Genomic DNA, 16808 nt, shown 5'->3' on the forward strand with positions numbered 1-16808 from the left:
AGTCAAACGGAACCGCCGCTGAACGAGCTGAGAGTCGGAGAATATCAAGTAATGGTATGATAACCAAAAACCCAAAAATGTCCCAAGGCTGTGTGTCTCAGCTCTCCACAAGGAACGTTAGTTAGTCTGAAGCGAGTTCCGGTCACTTGGTCTCGTCATGGCAATAAGATAACGAGTTTCTATATTTACTGACTAAGGAGCAAGGACACTAAAGAACCAACTTTGTCATTTTCTTCGACGTCCTGTCTACTCCAGGGATACCTCGACCCTCAATTGGGACCTTTTTATGTCACTTGTGATGGGCCTAGACTTGCGTACTTAACTTTAAGCGTGAAGTTCCGTTCAGGGTACCGCTACCGCTTTTGGTGACGGAAGGCGAGAGATTATCACGGGTGTGTTGTGTGACCTTTGTGCACCGGCCTTCGGATGACCTAGTTATAGTATGCCGAAAGTCTTCTGTTGCGATATTTGGTCAATGCTATGCCTTGCTCCTGGGGTTCTTTTGAGTTTGTGACTGGAATTGAATCTGGGGCATCCCTTATTTGGGAAGCGAGAGCCAAGTGTCTTGAAAGAAGGATGGATATGGTCGCTGGGACTTCTCACTGATCTTCCATCAACCCCGGCATCAGCTTCGACTGACCATGCTAATGAAGCCAAGTCAGCTCTGAGAAGCGGGCAACGAGCCTATTTTCGGACATCAGTTCACATAATACCATTCACAATGACACAACTCCTTGCAATCTGCCTGACGTCAAATTGGTCTGGTATCATTTCATATCTTCTGTCCGTGCAGTGCTGTCCCATATCTCAGAGACAACAATACGATGAGAGGCCAACGTCTTGGCCTTCCTCATCACAACGCCGTTCCCGTCCGTTGTCTGTATGTGTATGTCCAGTGGTAGTAGATGCTTGGTCTTCGTAGTGTGTGCCTTGACAAGCAAGCCGCGTTTGTATTTTCACTAGCCTGGATTGGTTGCTAGCAGAAAACCCGCTGACCAAAGAAAGCAGAACCCATTTCCCGTTGAGACCGCCTTGAGATGCTCCCAGAATCACACATGACGAAAAAAGTGCCCCCTTATGACGATGAAGACAGGAAGATTTAGACCTCGGTGGTAACCTTCGCCTTGGCGTTGGTGACCTTGACGGAGAGCTGCTTAGCGCGAGCGATGATCTCGATGCGCTTGCGGGAAGAGACGTTGTGGGCGATCCTATAGTCAAGCATATTAGCGACAGTCCATTGCATCGCCCTTGCTCGTTGCCTCCATTGTCCATTGAATATCGCGAAAGCGACTCCACAATCCCGAATCCGACTAATGTCCCTAGGAAATGAATGGATATCGATGTAACGTACTCAGCAGCGTAGGTCTTGTTGTGCATGAGGAGGAGCTCGACATCCTTGACGTTGCTGACGAGGAAAGCCTTGTGGCCGGAGGGCATCATGTGGCGGGTCTTCTTGTTGGAGCCATAGCCGATCTAGAAGCGCGAAACAAGTCGCGTTTGGTTAGCCGTTTGACCGATTTGAACTTCCCAATCGTTTTCCCAACGATCACCCGCGGAGCGTCTCTGTCCAGGGGCTTGAGACAATCCAATCCTGCGGCTCCCGTCCAGATTCGCTCCGTCTTCTTCCACCACCGGATTATGGCCAAACGTACCGAGGGCATAGCAAGAGTGCCCCTGAAGCGACGGCGGACGCGGTTATCGATACCCTTGGGCTTGCGCCATGCCGAGTCCACACGCATAAAGCGATCACTCTGGTGGCGCATGAAGCCCTTAGAGCCTGTTCACCAATATTTCGTCAACATTCTAGTTCCACTGGTATTCGCATCGCTCTTTCGTCGATTGGTGTCGGGAAACGGCGGTGATGGAGTTGTCGGCCCTCGAGCTCGAGCTAGCAAGGGGATTTCCATTTTTCGTGTCGGCTGGAGTCGCGGAATTGAGGAAAAACGTACGCTTCTTGACGATAGGGACGTGCTTCTTGGCGGCAACCATCTTGAATATGCTGTTAGAATTGCTTCGTTACTGAGAATACGATTGAACGAGGGTGCCTACCTTGACTGTCTGTTATCGAGTGATGGGGGACTGTTTCGGCGGGCAGCGTCACGGCGGGACCTGGGGAAAAAAATCGAGAAAGTGTAGCTGGTGGGCTTAGGGCTGTGCGAAATTGTTAAGGCGAGGCTTAGTACGCAGTTGTGATTCGCCAGAATTTTACTGGTGTGGGTCACCATCTGGGTGGCAGTTGTAAATCTTGGCAGTCAAGCCGCACCTGGAGATAGCGCCCAGCCGTCCCAGACCATCTCACGAGCTGCCTCTTTCTTTGCACACAGTGCACCTTGCCGGCCACAATCCTATTACCAACTACCTCTATGGACTGCACTTTCGATCCGGAGTCTTTATGGCATACATAAACCATTTTACTGAATTAATACGGAATGTGTTGCGTTGCTGTCATTCTTCGACATTCGTGACCCGGGAACTCTGTCTTGATGAGAGTTCAACCTCCTAGAGGTAAAACCAAAGGCATTGGATTATATGGATCCACTCGGGGGATACGCATCATACATTCACAGTTCAGCAACCATAATGGGAACGTTTGACACAACACGCAAATACATTCACCCCGATTTACTATCAACCAAACTTTATCCATTCGCTATCATATCGCCGGGTATTGAGTATACACACAAGTCTATGTGTCAAGTCTAAAAGATAGGGCTGATTCTGCCTGCTTGATGGGCAATACTGCTCGACGTCTAAAAGCATGCTTGCCTCACTAATGGTCGCTCAAGATATGTAGAAACGGCCATTGCTGCATGTTGACCAAAAACCTCCAAACCTGCCACGTCCTATGATGGTGTGAGCAAATGGCCTGCCGGATAGGAACTTGTAGTTCGCTTATCCAACCAGGCTAGGCCGTGCTCCCAAGCATACTACTGGACCGCCGCCCTGCAACAAAGCTATATGGACCGCAAAAGGTTTGAAGAAAACGGCCACTCTGGTCGTGCGTTTCTCGGTGTGGCAGCTGGGCGACTGTCAAGTCCTGGACTGTCCCACTCGTTCCCAGCCACCCACGCCGAGTTCGATACTTGGCGCGTTGTGCTCGTTGAGGGACGATGGCGACAAGGACTTTGCCAATGCTCTAGGTATATAGCACTCCCTCCAGAGTGTGTGTTTCCTTACTGGGTAGCGCACTGAGGACCAGCACCCTCGTCTTCGTCATCATCCTCCCAGTCATTGCCGTAGCGCGGGTCACCCTGGTGAGCGCCCATCTAGGTTTCAAATGTTAGCCACAGCTTCTCTCCTTATATATTTGAAAGATCATCATACCTCTTGGATATCGGCACCGGATTCGTATTCAACGTCATCGATCTCCTCGGCCTCGATTGGCTTGGGTGGAGGAGGTAGGAGCTTCGCCAAAGCGTCATACTGGCTGTCGTCCTGCAACCAACCATCTTCAGGGAACTCGATCTTCACAACGAGGTACAGGTCGCCCTTCATATCACTTTTCTTGACGGGCATACCCTCACCGGGGACTTTGAGGACGTCGCCGGGACGGAGAACCTTGCCACGAGGGTGATTGATGTGGATGCCTCTGCCGTCAAGGTGCTTAACGACGACACGCGAGAAACCGCTCAGAGCCTCGATAAGGGCAACGTTGAGGTCGGCTGAGAGGTCATGTCCGATGCGGGTGAAGACGTCATGGGGCTCCTCGACAAGGTGGAAGATGAGGTCTCCTGGGGCCTGGTCCGGAAGCTGGTCCGCCTCTCCTTCCAGGACGATCCTATCGCCCTGCATGGAGCCGGGAGGAATGTAGAGCTCGAGAGCCTTGGTCTCCTTGCAAGTCCGCTTGCCCTTGCACTTCTTGCAGCGGTCCTTCTCCTTATAGTGCATACCAGAGCCAGAGCAGTGATCGCAGGGAATAACAACCTGACGGGCCATGTTGGGGCCGATGGACTGGTAGGCCTCTACAAGACCGCGACCCCTGCAGCGCTCGCACTTGTTGGGCTTTACGTTCTCCTTAGCACCGGTGCCCTTGCACTGGCGGCAGACAACCTGCTTTTCGGCAGCGAACTTGACAGTCTTGCCCTTGTAGAGCTCCTCGAGCGTAACCTTGTAGGGCTGCTCTTCATCTGGGCTGCGCTTGGGGCGTCTAGGCATGCCGCCCATGCCGCCCATACCGCCCATGCCGAACATGGCAGCAAAGATATCATCCATGTTGGCGCCATGGGCGCCGTGGCCGCCTCCCCTTGAGGGATCAAAAGCAGCCATACCGTGGACGTCGTACATTTCGCGCTTCTCTTCGTCACTAAGAATCTCGTACGCCTGGGCGATGGCCTTGAACTTGACTTCGGCTTCGGGGCGCTGGTCCTCGGGGACCTTGTCCGGATGGTGAATCAATGCGAGCTGGAGATCGAAGAGTCAGCACAACATCTAGGAGCTTTTAGACAGGCGGTTGTGTGCGTGGTGATCGAGCCCACCTTGCGATAAGCCTTCTTGATGTCATTCGGGCTGGCCGACTTGTCGACGCCGAGAATGGCTACACGGACCGAGTTAGTACATGCCGAAACAGATTGTTGGTATCGTGGCCAAATGGTATTTAATGGCAGGCATACCATAGAGATCGAGGTCGCCCTCGTCGCCGCTGCTGCTGCTCATGGTGATAGCGAATCTGGGGTCCTTTAACGCTGTAACGTCGTCTTCCTCTGGTTGAAGGATCGGTCGGTATACCCCGTCAAGAATACGGTTGACAAAAAGGGCAGCTCGCAAATGACGAAAGGCGGGGAGACTGTGGTCTTTGCACCAAGAGGACACTGGACGGATGGAGGAGGGAGGTTCCTTTTTGTTCTCAGTCTCGTTATGGGAAATTTTAAGCGGCCCCGCGTTGGATACCCGGCTCCCTTTTGGGTACTTCACCTACTAGCTACTGCTGAGTCAAAGTTTGTTTGATAACCCACCGTCAACCTTTCTTTGCAAAAAGTGATCAGGCGACGGAAGAGAAACATGTACTGCTGAGACCTTTGCCCGAAAAAAAAAGAATCGTATAACGACCTATGGAAAGTATGTCATGCAGGACAAATGTAGCTTCCCCTCATGGAAGGCGGTATCCGTATCGCTGTGTTCCTGATAACGACGGTCGGGAAGCAATAAGGCGCACAGCGCCATCCATTTTAGCCCACCCGCGATTACCTTCTTTTTTTTACTTTTTTTTTTTTACACATGCACGGGCATGCACTCCAGGTTACCCAAACACCGACTTCACTTGTTGTTCGCCTACAAGGCGTTCTGTCGTGTATGGCGGCTGGTTTATTTTTTTGTAAAAAGCTGTGTTAAAATAACCTTACGAGCGCTTCGTCATAGACTTCTGGGCGATGATGGTATCGCTAAAGTAGTTTGATGATAACGATATCCATGTTACATACATAGGTACCTCTAGCACACGCCAGCGAGCGACCCTTCAAGTTGACTTTCCAGTCTTTTCAGAATTGGAAGTGCGATGAGATGCCAAGACTGCAGAATGACACCCCAGGGTCCACTTTGAAGTTCGGTTCAAAAGTGAGCTCCACAACCCCCAAACACCCACTTCTAAACCACTGGACCACGGATCGCACCGCCACATTACCGACTACCGCAGTAAGACTCCAGAACCGCTTCTGTGGCTGTAGACATTCTTGTTCGTGATCCAAACTCTCACATGCTATCTTGCTCCCTCCACCTTCTCATACTGTTAGTCTCAGCATCTGATTTCACAATTTCAAAAACCAAAAAAGGGAGGTGTCAGTCTGAAAAATGAGGGGCATAGGGCTACTGTTGAGGAGGCCAGGCTGTCCTTCTCTTGCCAGTGTCTCAAGTCTTTCTTCGCGGCGTTTGTGGTTCTCATCGACGAGATCCACCCTCTGCCCACATCAAACGCAAGTTACGCAGCAACAACAAGGTGAAGGCGTCTTGAAAGGATCCAAGAAAAGACAGGCTGAGGATAAATGGAAGCTGCCAAACTCACCGTGCCGTACCCGTTTTGCGCCCTCGCCTACCGGATATCTGCACCTGGGATCTCTGAGGACCGCTCTATTCAACTACCTTCTTGCCAAGGCGACCGGCGGCCAGTTCATTCTCCGCATCGAAGACACAGACCAGGTGATTACCACTCAGCACCTTGTACCCCAGGATCACAGGTGGTCAATTCGTAGAAGGAGCAGAGGCTGATGCTCTCTATTGTATCCGTAGACTCGCCTTGTACACGACGCTGAGCAGAGGCTATTTGATGACTTGAGATGGGCCGGCCTCTCTTGGGATGAAGGCAGGCAATGACATCCCATGAGTCTGCACTCATCGTTTATACCTGCTTCTCCATGCTAACTTTGTTTGTTTTGTGAAAAGGCCCCGATGTTCAGGGACCATATGGACCGTATAGGCAGGTAAGACGCAAAGCAACTCTGGTGTATCACGGGTGGGGGTTTGGTTAACCATTTACATATGCCAGTCCGAACGGCTGTTACTTTATGACGAGCATGCCAACCAGTTGATCCGCGAGGGCAAGGCGTACAGATGCTTTTGCTCGCCCGAGAATCTTGAGCGCCACAAGCAGGCCGCACACGAGTCTGGAGAGTCGACAGCGTATCCCGGCACATGCCGCAACGTCTCACTAGAGGAATCAGACGACAGAGCTGCCAAAGGGGAAAAGTATGCCGTGAGATTCAAGAGCAGCGACAAGCCCATCATTATCGAGGATATCCTCTATACCCGTTACCGCAAGAGAGAGCCCGAGGAGGACTTCATCATCCGGAAGCGTGATGGTTTTCCAACCTACCACTTTGCCAATATCGTCGATGACCGGGCCATGAAGATTACTCACGTCATTCGCGGCGCCGTACGTTGTATTTTCCTCAACCTATCAGTCATGTTTCCTATATCTGCTAACCCTTCACCATCCAGGAATGGCTCATTTCAACCCCCAAACACGTCGAGCTATACAACGCCTTCGGCTGGGAACCACCCAAATTTGCTCACGTCGGCCTCCTCGTTGACAAAGAGCGCCAGAAGCTGAGCAAACGCCACAAGGGCGTCGACATGTCCTGGTACAAGGACAACCAGATCCCTCCCGAGGCGTTGCTCAACTTCGCCGTCCTGCTCGGGTGGAGCCAGAAGAGTGGCGAGCCCGACTTCATGACGCTCCAAGACATGGTCGACCGGTTTTCCTTCAAGTTCAGCAAGGGTGACATCGTCGTCTCTTTCGACAAGCTCCCCTACCTCCACGAGAAGCACTTTGAGCATCTACTCCGGCAGGAACCGCCCAACCTGCCGCGTCTGCAGAGCTACCTGATCAACCCCATCAGGGATATGATCACGGCTGTTGAGGACGCCCGCGCCGAAACCCCTAAGGGAGCCCTTGAGGAAACTACACTTCATAACATCCCCCTCCCCTCCCTCGCCTCTCCTGTCCCCCAGACCCAAGAGTCTCCTGCTTCCGCCCAGGACTACATCCTCCGCGCCCTCCGCACAGCCAAGTCGATCAAGCCCGATCTGGAGCTTTTCCTCTCCCAGAACCGGTACGCCTTCTGGACCATCCCCCCCTCGGTTCTCTCCAAAAACTTTGACGAAACTCCGTCCCTCCAGCACGCCAAGCTCGATGGTGAGGAAGCCAGGCCCAGTGTCGTCATGCGCTTCATCGTTGAACAGCTCAGCGATATTGTCTCCTCCAAAGGGGAAGAGGGATCTCCGGAGGAGAAGAAGGCCGAAGCGGAAGAATGGACGGCTGAGAGGATTAAGCCAGTCGTGGATGCCACGGTCAAGGCCGTGAGCGTCAGCGACCCGGAAACGGGCGAGCCGATCAAGGGCGCGGGCGGCTACAAGTTTTTGCGGTGGGCGCTGTTGGCGGGCGATCATGGACCGGGACTGGTGTCGGTCATGGAGTTGCTGGGTAGAAAGGAGACGATGAAGAGGCTGATTACCTCGTACAAGATTGCTCTGGAGAAGGAGAAGGCAGAGAATGAGGGAGGTGGTTCGGGCACAATGGATGCGGTGGCAACTGGTCTTGGACTGGCGTTGTTTGACCTGTTCTAGAACACAAAGGCAAGGGCTTATGGCATGTAAAACATCGGTGGTTTTGGGCGGATGGCTGTAGCTGTTGTGCCATGTATTACTATTTCTCATTTGGACCTGTCCATCTTGTGTTCCATGGCCAGTCCCTAGTTGTCTCTTCTCTTAGAGAAAAAGGGCGTTTGTTGACTATTATCTCCAGTCCGTCCATGCGGTCCTGTTGTCCCTAACGATTCTCATGCGCCTCCATAAATGCTCCCTGGGACTCTAATACAGGGATATCTCTTTGGTGCTACCCATGCTGGCCTAATCGCATTTCCTTCCGTTCCAGACACACGCGCAATGACGTTCACCCTTGTCCTCACTGCAGCATCCAAAAATATCATGATTTTTCAGGCTGGACACCCTCTGCCTGCCCACGACAGCCACAGCCAAACACCTTGCCTTTGACCTCCGCCGCCATCAGTCCAGACCTCTCCTTTGCAGCAATCTGCTTCACTTCGCTAAGCAATTTCTCTATGTTTTGATCGACCGCATCACTCTTTGGACCTCTTTGCCCAGTCGTTGAGAGCATCTCCAGCGATTTCGACGCCTTCGAAATGCGGGATCCCAAATCCACCATTTGGCTGCTCGTGTAGTCCCTGTTGGTAAGCAGCGGGTTTTGGGCCAGCGTCTGCACCCAGTACTTGTTCCACAACGTCTCCAACAGCTTGCTATCGAGTGTGCTCTTGAAGTGCTCGACGTCGAGCGCGTAGTATCGATGGCTATGAGCGCCAAAGTCCTCCACCTTGTTCAGAGGGACGCTCTGTCCATCACCCGTTGTCGTGTTGGTTGCTGCGAAAGGCTTGATCCCTTCTGGAATTGTCCTAAACGCGCCGATCTCAACCTTGTTCTGGCTTACTGTCCTGTCCGGGTCGATCACCACTGCGACGAACGGCTCGTTGAACTGCTGTTGTAGGGATTGGGTGCCGACGTCGATACCGCTTAGCCAGCAGCCATAGCCCGGGTGTGAGTGGTACCACCCGATAACGTTCTCAAGGCGGTTCTCCTCACGGCAGAGACGGAGATACTCGACCATGTACTCGTTCGCTTCGTCCTGGGCGTTGACGCGGGTTTCTGTGCCCTCTACCGGTAAACGATAGGCGTCGGTAATGACCATGGTGCTGCCCTCAATGTAGCCCTGCATCATACCCATGACCTCGAGATTGCCGCCGGAGCGGGCGTGCATGACCATCTTGATCATGGCAACGGAGGAGATGCGGACGGTCTTGAAGTATTTGTGATCGTTGGTCCATGGTCGCGAGTTGACAACGGCTTTGTGGGCTTCTGAGTCGTAGGCGTAAAGAGCATCGCGTTGGACGTCCACGAGGCCGGGATTCGGTGGCAGCTCTATAATGGGGATCAGAGGTTAGCTGCCGTGGGAAGCTAGGTAGAGGCACACAAACGTTCATCGCTTTGCGCCCACAGAAAACTTACCCATCGTGGTCAAACGGTTGCTCTCGCCGAGCTATTGTAGGGTAGCTTGGGGTATACGCGAAATTTCGGGTGCAATTTCGTGATTCTTTTTTGAAAATTGGCCGTGATAGATGTTATGAGAGGATCGGATAACTGTATCATACAATATAGAAGGAAAGTAGCAGTGTCCGTCGCGCTGGTGATGTTGTGTGCAACAGGCAACGAAACAGTCCAACTAAGCAAGCTGCAAGTACGCTGAGGCGAAAGCTTGATTGCGGCAGGCCGCAGTGGCATACGGCCTCATGTGGGTCAATTCATGGAGGGGGTCCAGCCTGCGATGCGGGGGTTAAGTGAAGCTGATAAGCTTCTGGCGCCGCGGCAATCAGCCATCAAGGTTCTACCTTAGGTACTGTGCAGGCATCTACCTACCTATCTATAAACAAAACAACAAAAAGCACTTCGTAGGCCGTGGAGCTCTCGACATCGAAGCCCTGCCGGGCAATGTCATCTCCTGACTCGGTGTGCCAAACTTCATCATGAAGATGCACCAGCGGAGGAAGGGCCTTGTGAGTGACATGACCTGAGGACGGTAGCTGGAGGGCTGACCATAGGAAGAAGATACGAAAATAGGACTCTGTACCAGGTAGGTACCAGTAGTGTTGCAGCCAGGACAGCATCATCTCTCGCCATGCCTCATACAGCATTACAGCAAATCTCACAATCGTACATCATCAAAGAACCAACCGAGACGAATTTTCCAAAATCCAGATGTCCGTTTTTCAATTATCAATATCACGGTCGTTGCTGGGAAGCCTACGCCAGGTAGCCGTGTTATACCCACAGATATATCTCGTCCATCAAGATGCCCGTTTTTTCCCCCCTGATACCGTTCCACAGCCCTTCGCGCATTCAACCTTCTCCATGTGCATTCCAATCCAGTCTCCGTTCCGTACATACCTTTAGTCCTTCTCATCGCTTGCCAGGACTGCCTTGATCATCGCATTACCTACCTCCACCGCTCCCTTGAACCTCGGCTCGAAGAAAGCCTGGGTAACCGCAAACCGCTCCCTCCACGTCTCGAATTGCCTCAGACCCACACACTCGGCCCAGCCCGCCGCCGCAATGGTGAACTGCAAGTCATCCCTTCTGAAAGTCCGATCCTCGATGCCGACCTTCAGGCACTCATCCAGCAAGCCTGGGGTCCTGAACAAGTGCTCGGTGACGCCCAGCCAGAGTCGGAACAGGGGAGTCGAGCAGATCATGTGGTCGTACGGCACGATTCCCAGAGCGCTCCAGCAGTCGACCATGGCAAGCAGCGAGAGGTGGTTGTTGGGCAAGGAGGGAGCCGAAGGGCCGCCATTTTCCGGCTGGCGGAGGCTGAACTGGTCGAGCACATCGTCACGGAGGAGAGGTTTGCTCGCCCACTTGGGGCTTCCTTCGGCACCGAAGACTTTTTCCTTGGCGGCGTACACGCGGGCGCGAAGCTCGTCGCTATGACCCTCCAGCATAAGTTGGAACAGCTCGGTGGTGGACTTGGCGAACTGGGCAATCTGCTTGTGTGCTTCGGGGTTGAGGATGGCGAGGCCGGCGTAGACGTGCCACTTTTGGGCATAGATGCGGAGCATGAGGTTGATCTTGACGTTTTCGATGCCGCCGACATAACGGGTTCCCTCCCAGGGGAATTGCTTGGTTGCATGCCAGGCCTTGCCCATGCTGAGGAAAGCGGCGTGGGTGACGGCTTGGGTATCGGCCGTGATGCGGTCATGTTCATCGGCACTCAGGTAGACAACCTTGGAGTTAAGGCAGGAGAGTACGTGCTCAACCTTGGAGAAAGATTCGTCGGAGGCGCGATGCTTGATGAGCACCAGCGGCTGGCCCTTGGGATCGACATTGGGGCCGTGAAGGGAGTGGCAGGATACGATGTCAACGTCGGCGGGCAGGTACTTTTCGAAAGCCTTGATCTCAGGATCTTTACAGGACGTTTGGCCACCAACAATAGCGCCGAGCTTGGTCGCTAAAAACGAGGTACGCGGTTAAGGTCAAGTCTACGTGACGGGGAGAGAGGTCATGGCAACACACATGGACCGTACTGGGCGACGACACGATCGATGACCGCCGCCTCAACACTGTAGATGATATAATCGCTGGCGCGAGACACGAAATGACCGTTACGGAGAATTTGTATATTGTTCTAGAAAGCAAAATATGAAGACTCAGCACTGATTCTGCTGTAGAGAGATCGGGCTAAATGTGTGCGACCGTACATTCCCCTCGAACTCTTGTACCAGCTCATCATATTTCTCTTCTCTATCGCAGGCCATGATCCTGAAAGGGATCGTTAGCCAACCGATTCCTGATCATGCTGTAACACTAAGAACCTGTTGATATCTGGTCAGCGAAAGTCCCTTACAAATGCTGCAAGATATAAAGATGTGTGAAGATGTGTTTGTTTCAGACGAAAATTGTAAGGTAGCTGAGATTTTTCATCATGGAAAGCTCCCTACACAAACTGGGACCGGAACGGTTGACCAGCCGTGACAGGCGCGATACTCTAGCCAAATGCACTCAAGTCATCATATTAGGGGGTAATGGGGAATGAGAAGAACTGTTGCAACGTACCATTTGAACAACTGCGAAATGTTTGTTGAAGGTTAGTCGCGGTGGCAGGCTCCGCGAAGAGCCTGGGCGTGATTGACGACGATGAGACGAGCGAGGAAGAATTATTACCTCCAACCTGCGCTGCTAAGTCTCCGGGCATACATCTTGCCCATATCGCCCATCCCAATCAGACCGACAGTGAAGCCGGTCATATTGGGGGATTCCGATGTCGAAGCCATATTGACGCGTGTATTGTTTCTTTCCAGCAGGACCGGTCGATTGCGGCAACTATCACATCGTCACACAAGACCCTCGGCACCAAAGAAGCACTCGCTCGATGATCGCGCGAGAAGCAATGGGTGAGGCTGCGTTGCTGTTGCTGGCTTTGTGGTACGGAAAGGAAGAAATTTTCAATTCGGGAGGCCGCAAGGTGGGATTTTAAAAACGACTGGAAAATCCCGTCAGTGTGCTTCGCCCCACTTTGATTTGCACTGGAAAGCTCGGACCATCTTCCCGACACCGCAAATGGAGCCATGCCTCCGAACTTACAGCCTCCGAACCAAAACTCCACCAATGTCCCGGCCCGGCACCGGCTGTGCGCGGAGGCTGCAATGAATGCCGTCGTCATCCTTAGTTGCCACGATTAAAAGACGGGACATTTCCGGGAAAACATCGACTTATCATCATTCCGCCTCGCTCAGTCCATTAATCGAGAAGTTGCATCAGAATGCTGCTACTCTTCGCTCTTGGATCTAATGGCTCCGGCCAGCTAGGCATCGGCCACAAAGAAGACGTTTCCGTTCCAAAGGATGCCCATTTTGATGCAGACCTTCCGGCTACCGCCTCCATCACCAAGATTGTTGCTGGAGGTAACCACACAATTATTTTGACTACGACCGGCGACATCTACTGGAGCGGAGACCCGAATACCGGTGCCTGTGGCAAGTTCACTCAAACACAAATTTCGCAGCCTCCTCGATTTCACCCGGTCGACATTTCATCTGTATCAACACCCCAAGACCCATTCAGGGTAGGTATGGTTGCAGCTGCCTGGGAAGCAAGCATCTTTACCCGCCTGGATGCCCAAGGTCGCAACACCAGAGTCTACTCTTGCGGCACCGGCCTGAAAGGCGAGTTGGGCTTGGGCACGTTCATCTTCCGTACGGCGACTCCGTCTCTGATTCCAGATTTTCCTCCCCCGGACACGGAAGTTGTCGATCTCGCCGCTTGTATGGGCCATGTCGTTGCAGTTTTAAGCAATGGTGACGTTTGGGGTTGGGGTAATGGCCGGAAGGGTCAGATCGGAGCGCCGGAGGATATTGTTCACTCACCCCGCAAAATCGAGGGTTTGGGCTTCAAGGTTGTGAAAGCGGTCTGTGGAAAGGAATTCACATGCTTTCTGGGAAGCCCTGAAAGCGGTAACATCATGGTCCTTGGTTCAGACAAATGGGGGATCAGGGGTGAAGTTCCGGACCAGGTTGTCGGATGGCGAGAGGTCGGTGCTAGTTGGGGCAACCTGTTCATCTTGAAGGGAGATGGAAGCTTATTGAGCTGGGGCCGTAATGACCATGGTCAACTCGCTCCCGCGAACCTACCCCAAACCAAACATATTGCGGTGGGGAGCGAACATGCACTGGCCTTGAGCGAGGAGGGCGACGTTACAGCCTGGGGCTGGGGTGAACACGGCAACTGCGGACCGCTCAGTAGTTCGGATGTCACAAAGGGTCAGCAGAACGTTATTGCGTCGTCGAAGTTCATTCCTTCGGGCGCTAAAATAACCACCATCGGGGCCGGCTGTGCCACCAGTTGGGTGGCAATACAGATGCCGTCAACTTAGAGCCTTGGGAACAGTCAAAGATATGCCGAGGATGACTGCTAAGTCGTATGTTACAGTACATGAACTAAACCACCCCTTTAAGCACTGCTCGGTTTACTTGGTCAAGAGGAAAATAAACCAAAGCGCCGAACCTGATTGCCAGTTAGCAAAAGAATAGACATAGGAGACAACAAGATACATGCCTCAGAAAGCTGCTGGGTTGGCTCGAGTCCCCCAGCAAGTCTGTCTGGCTCATTACCGGGCACAGCCGGTCTTGCCAGTAAACTGCTAATTCGCAAGGACGGCGGGTTCTGGAGTGGATGTTAGCCATCTTTTTTCTGGCGACTAGAGGGAAATGACGTAGAAGTACCGGCTCGCCCGTTGCATTCCACTCGACTCTAGCGTTGTCCATCTCCTCTTCATCCTCACGATCCACGGGATCCCATTGCCGGTCCTCGTCGCCTTGCTCAACGAATAACGGCGAATCAGATCGATCAGTCCTGGCGGCCACCGGGCTTCGAGGCGGTATGGGTGGTGGTCGAATTTCAAATTGTGTCTGTCGTGGTTGTGGAGGTGTCTTTTGTTGAGGAGGCTTCTGCGCTGGTTTTGGAACGTCTTTGGCCTCATTGTTTGCAACAGAGCCGTCGGGCTTAGACGCAGGACCCGGTCCCGGACCCGAACCCGGTTTTGGGGTCTTTGAAGCCCTCGCCCTGGTATTTTTGTGCTTCTGAGTGATGGCATCCTGTTCTCCAACCGTCATGAGGATGAACTCGCACAGGATACCGTCCGCACTATAAGATAACTTCATCGGGCGTCCGGGCTCCGAGTAGTAGGTTGCGAGCTCTCCGCTGATTATTTGAGCGTGTTGCAGAATGGCTCGGAAATCCTTGACACTAATGATGATGTGAAGTTTGTCTTGGACTTCAACCTCATTAAACTCGGCCATTTCTACAGAAATGTTGGTGTGAAGCGGCTTCTTGAGGACAGCTTTTCACGCCATTGTCAGCATCATCCTCCAACTTGGCTTGAAGGGAGGTCTTACGAACCTTCATTGCCATGAGGGCCGCGTTTCTGCACCTTGTCCGTGAAGCAGGTAAAGTTCACAACATGATCATCGTCATCCGTGTTGATATCAAGCAATTCAATACCCGGACCGAAATGATCCATGAGTTGTCGCAGTGTGCTAGATGAGATCGACCAACGATTCCCAGCCTCGTCCTTCTCAAACTTGGCATGAGTTGGTGGCTTTGATTCGAACGGTAGAGAATGAGACGCGGTGATTCCTGTAACGTTGTGAGCTTTGTAGGTATCATGACTATGATCGGAGCGTTATGTACCGTTCCTGCAAGAGATTCTGGCAATCAACCGGCTCTTCTTGCCAGGGCCATCGTCAATGGCAACATCACAGCGCTCGATGGAAGCATCTTTATCCCGTGCAGAATCACCACCTTGGCGAGACCGAAAGATGGACAAGAGGGACTGAGAGAAATTGTTGGTAAATACCCAGGGGACATAGGTCTAGGAGCGACCACTCACCCGGATATAGAGTTGGCAGAAGAATCTATCTCGATACTGGGCATTCCCCTCGAAATGGTAACGGGAGAAGAACCTGTTAGCGGCAAAAGTGAAGCAAACGTATGCTGACTTTGAGATGTTGAGAGTAGTCAAGGTAAGCTAAGAGACAGATAAATTAGCACCTGTATCACAATCTCAAGAAGGGAAGATTTGTTGGTGAGCCCTATATGTACGTACCTTGTCCCTTCTTGCTTCCAAGCAAACATCATCACTGAACTTGTACATGCAGGCGAGGGCGTCGTGGAAAACAGACACGCCCTCCTCGCTGAGCGTGAAGTTCAAGATTACCATTTTGTGGCCGTCGTCGCAATTAGTCGATCGACTTATATTCTTTTGGTCAGGAAGAGCTTTCTCGGGTCTAAGTCTGGCCACTCAGTTTCTCGCATCCAGTCAGCGATTTCTGTTGTGATGGCCCCCTGCAGTGGCCTGGAGTATGATGGAAAATAAATCGAGGCCGAGTGCAGTTGCCTTGGAGTGCTCTTGCGTGACACAAAACGCTGTACCTATCAAGAGCAAGTGAACAATGGATGGAAGGTGCAACTGTGATGGTTGCGCGGCTGCTCCCACTCGCAAGAGACCGCGTCGAAGCACAGCATTTGGGGCGGTAAATTTCAGTGCCTAGCACCCTAGCCTAGCTCTAGGGCCCTCTAAAATAGGTACACACAGGGACCGATCGACGCTCCCGTCACCTTGCCGGACTTCCGTCGTTCATGAGCGACATACCTACCTGTAGGTACCTAGGTCGAGGTACCTCTACTAGGTACCAGTAGCCCGGTCTTTCAGGTCAATTTCCCCCCCCACTTGCGCCTAGTTGCGGCATGAACTAGGTCCCGTCGAGCTCACAAAAAGGAAAAAGCTCCCATGCCCGGACTATTGTTGGTACGTGCGGGAGTTCCTCAGTAATATTCAAGTGTACACCTTTTCTTCTGTTGAATTCCCGTTTGGTATGGGACAAGTGATTTGATACTGTGGAAGCAGCAATAGGTACCTCTAGCTCAACCTCATTGGCTCGGCTACCTATCGTAGTCAATGTGGAGGCTGTTGGATATCCGAGTCCTCAACTGACACACGACAACAAACGCAATTCCGAAAACACCCTGTTTATAAGAAGTCGTGAAGCAAATCACACTGCATTTATGAATTCCACCAGTGAGCGCGCTCTGATGCCTTGAGTATGCACGCACATGTGACAAGGGGGCTCGTGTACCCTAGAGGTAGGTATTGATTTACGAGTACAAGAAATCGCCCTTCTGTGGTTTTCGGAATTTATCTCCAGTCCTCTCTCTGTCCAAACAGCCCAGATCGCTCTGACAATTCGCAAACGACTGTTTCA

At 52.4% G+C, this 16808-nt stretch overlaps 7 protein-coding genes across 10 annotated transcripts; 2 read left to right on the top strand and 5 right to left on the bottom strand.

Annotated features, from left to right (window-relative positions):
- Window positions 1-743: 743 nt before the first annotated feature.
- NCU00464 (60S ribosomal protein L32) lies at window positions 744-2101 on the bottom strand. Its single transcript, XM_951690.3, has 5 exons — window positions 2050-2101; window positions 1950-1989; window positions 1653-1777; window positions 1352-1473; window positions 744-1208 (listed from the first exon to the last, which is right to left on the bottom strand). Exons 2-5 carry the CDS (start codon window positions 1987-1989, stop codon window positions 1100-1102), a joined length of 396 nt encoding a protein of 131 aa, XP_956783.3. The 5' UTR covers window positions 2050-2101; the 3' UTR covers window positions 744-1099.
- A 488-nt stretch (window positions 2102-2589) lies between these two features.
- Window positions 2590-5069, bottom strand: NCU00465. 2 transcript variants are annotated; one of them, XM_011395551.1, is made up of 5 exons: window positions 4916-5069; window positions 4611-4833; window positions 4476-4534; window positions 3325-4401; window positions 2590-3266 (listed from the first exon to the last, which is right to left on the bottom strand). In XM_011395551.1, the coding sequence occupies exons 2-5, from the start codon at window positions 4651-4653 to the stop codon at window positions 3174-3176; spliced, it is 1272 nt and encodes a 423-aa protein (XP_011393853.1). In that variant the 5' UTR covers window positions 4654-4833; window positions 4916-5069; the 3' UTR covers window positions 2590-3173. The 2 variants fall into 2 exon arrangements, with proteins under 2 accessions (XP_011393853.1, XP_011393852.1); XM_011395550.1 differs by having other exon boundaries at window positions 4611-5069.
- Window positions 5070-5643: 574 nt separating this feature from the next.
- NCU00466 (glutamyl-tRNA synthetase) lies at window positions 5644-8223 on the top strand. Its single transcript, XM_951692.3, has 5 exons — window positions 5644-6129; window positions 6220-6292; window positions 6373-6410; window positions 6476-6862; window positions 6928-8223. The coding sequence occupies exons 1-5, from the start codon at window positions 5785-5787 to the stop codon at window positions 8053-8055; spliced, it is 1971 nt and encodes a 656-aa protein (XP_956785.3). The 5' UTR covers window positions 5644-5784; the 3' UTR covers window positions 8056-8223.
- Window positions 8024-9778, bottom strand: csn-5 (COP9 signalosome-5). The gene is made up of 2 exons (XM_951693.2): window positions 9508-9778; window positions 8024-9420 (listed from the first exon to the last, which is right to left on the bottom strand). The coding sequence occupies exons 1-2, from the start codon at window positions 9509-9511 to the stop codon at window positions 8414-8416; spliced, it is 1011 nt and encodes a 336-aa protein (XP_956786.1). The 5' UTR covers window positions 9512-9778; the 3' UTR covers window positions 8024-8413.
- Window positions 9779-10240: 462 nt separating this feature from the next.
- Window positions 10241-12550, bottom strand: NCU00468. 2 transcript variants are annotated; one of them, XM_011395552.1, is made up of 4 exons: window positions 12214-12550; window positions 11751-11811; window positions 11566-11677; window positions 10241-11500 (listed from the first exon to the last, which is right to left on the bottom strand). In XM_011395552.1, the coding sequence occupies exons 1-4, from the start codon at window positions 12321-12323 to the stop codon at window positions 10446-10448; spliced, it is 1338 nt and encodes a 445-aa protein (XP_011393854.1). In that variant the 5' UTR covers window positions 12324-12550; the 3' UTR covers window positions 10241-10445. The 2 variants fall into 2 exon arrangements, with proteins under 2 accessions (XP_011393854.1, XP_011393855.1); XM_011395553.1 differs by having other exon boundaries at window positions 11751-11864; window positions 12106-12550.
- A 94-nt stretch (window positions 12551-12644) lies between these two features.
- NCU00469 (alpha-tubulin suppressor protein Aats1) lies at window positions 12645-14362 on the top strand. Its single transcript, XM_951695.2, has one exon. It carries the CDS (start codon window positions 12812-12814, stop codon window positions 13919-13921), a length of 1110 nt encoding a protein of 369 aa, XP_956788.1. The 5' UTR covers window positions 12645-12811; the 3' UTR covers window positions 13922-14362.
- On the bottom strand, window positions 12667-16055 carry NCU00470. 2 transcript variants are annotated; one of them, XM_011395555.1, is made up of 7 exons: window positions 15653-16055; window positions 15437-15574; window positions 15238-15379; window positions 14947-15183; window positions 14271-14887; window positions 14104-14211; window positions 12668-14052 (listed from the first exon to the last, which is right to left on the bottom strand). In XM_011395555.1, the coding sequence occupies exons 1-7, from the start codon at window positions 15764-15766 to the stop codon at window positions 14023-14025; spliced, it is 1386 nt and encodes a 461-aa protein (XP_011393857.1). In that variant the 5' UTR covers window positions 15767-16055; the 3' UTR covers window positions 12668-14022. The 2 variants fall into 2 exon arrangements, with proteins under 2 accessions (XP_011393856.1, XP_011393857.1); XM_011395554.1 differs by having other exon boundaries at window positions 12667-14887.
- Window positions 16056-16808: the final 753 nt, after the last annotated feature.

The sequence above is a fragment of the Neurospora crassa genome, linkage group III (genome assembly GCF_000182925.2).
Source record: "Neurospora crassa OR74A linkage group III, whole genome shotgun sequence".
Taxonomy (NCBI): domain Eukaryota; kingdom Fungi; phylum Ascomycota; class Sordariomycetes; order Sordariales; family Sordariaceae; genus Neurospora; species Neurospora crassa.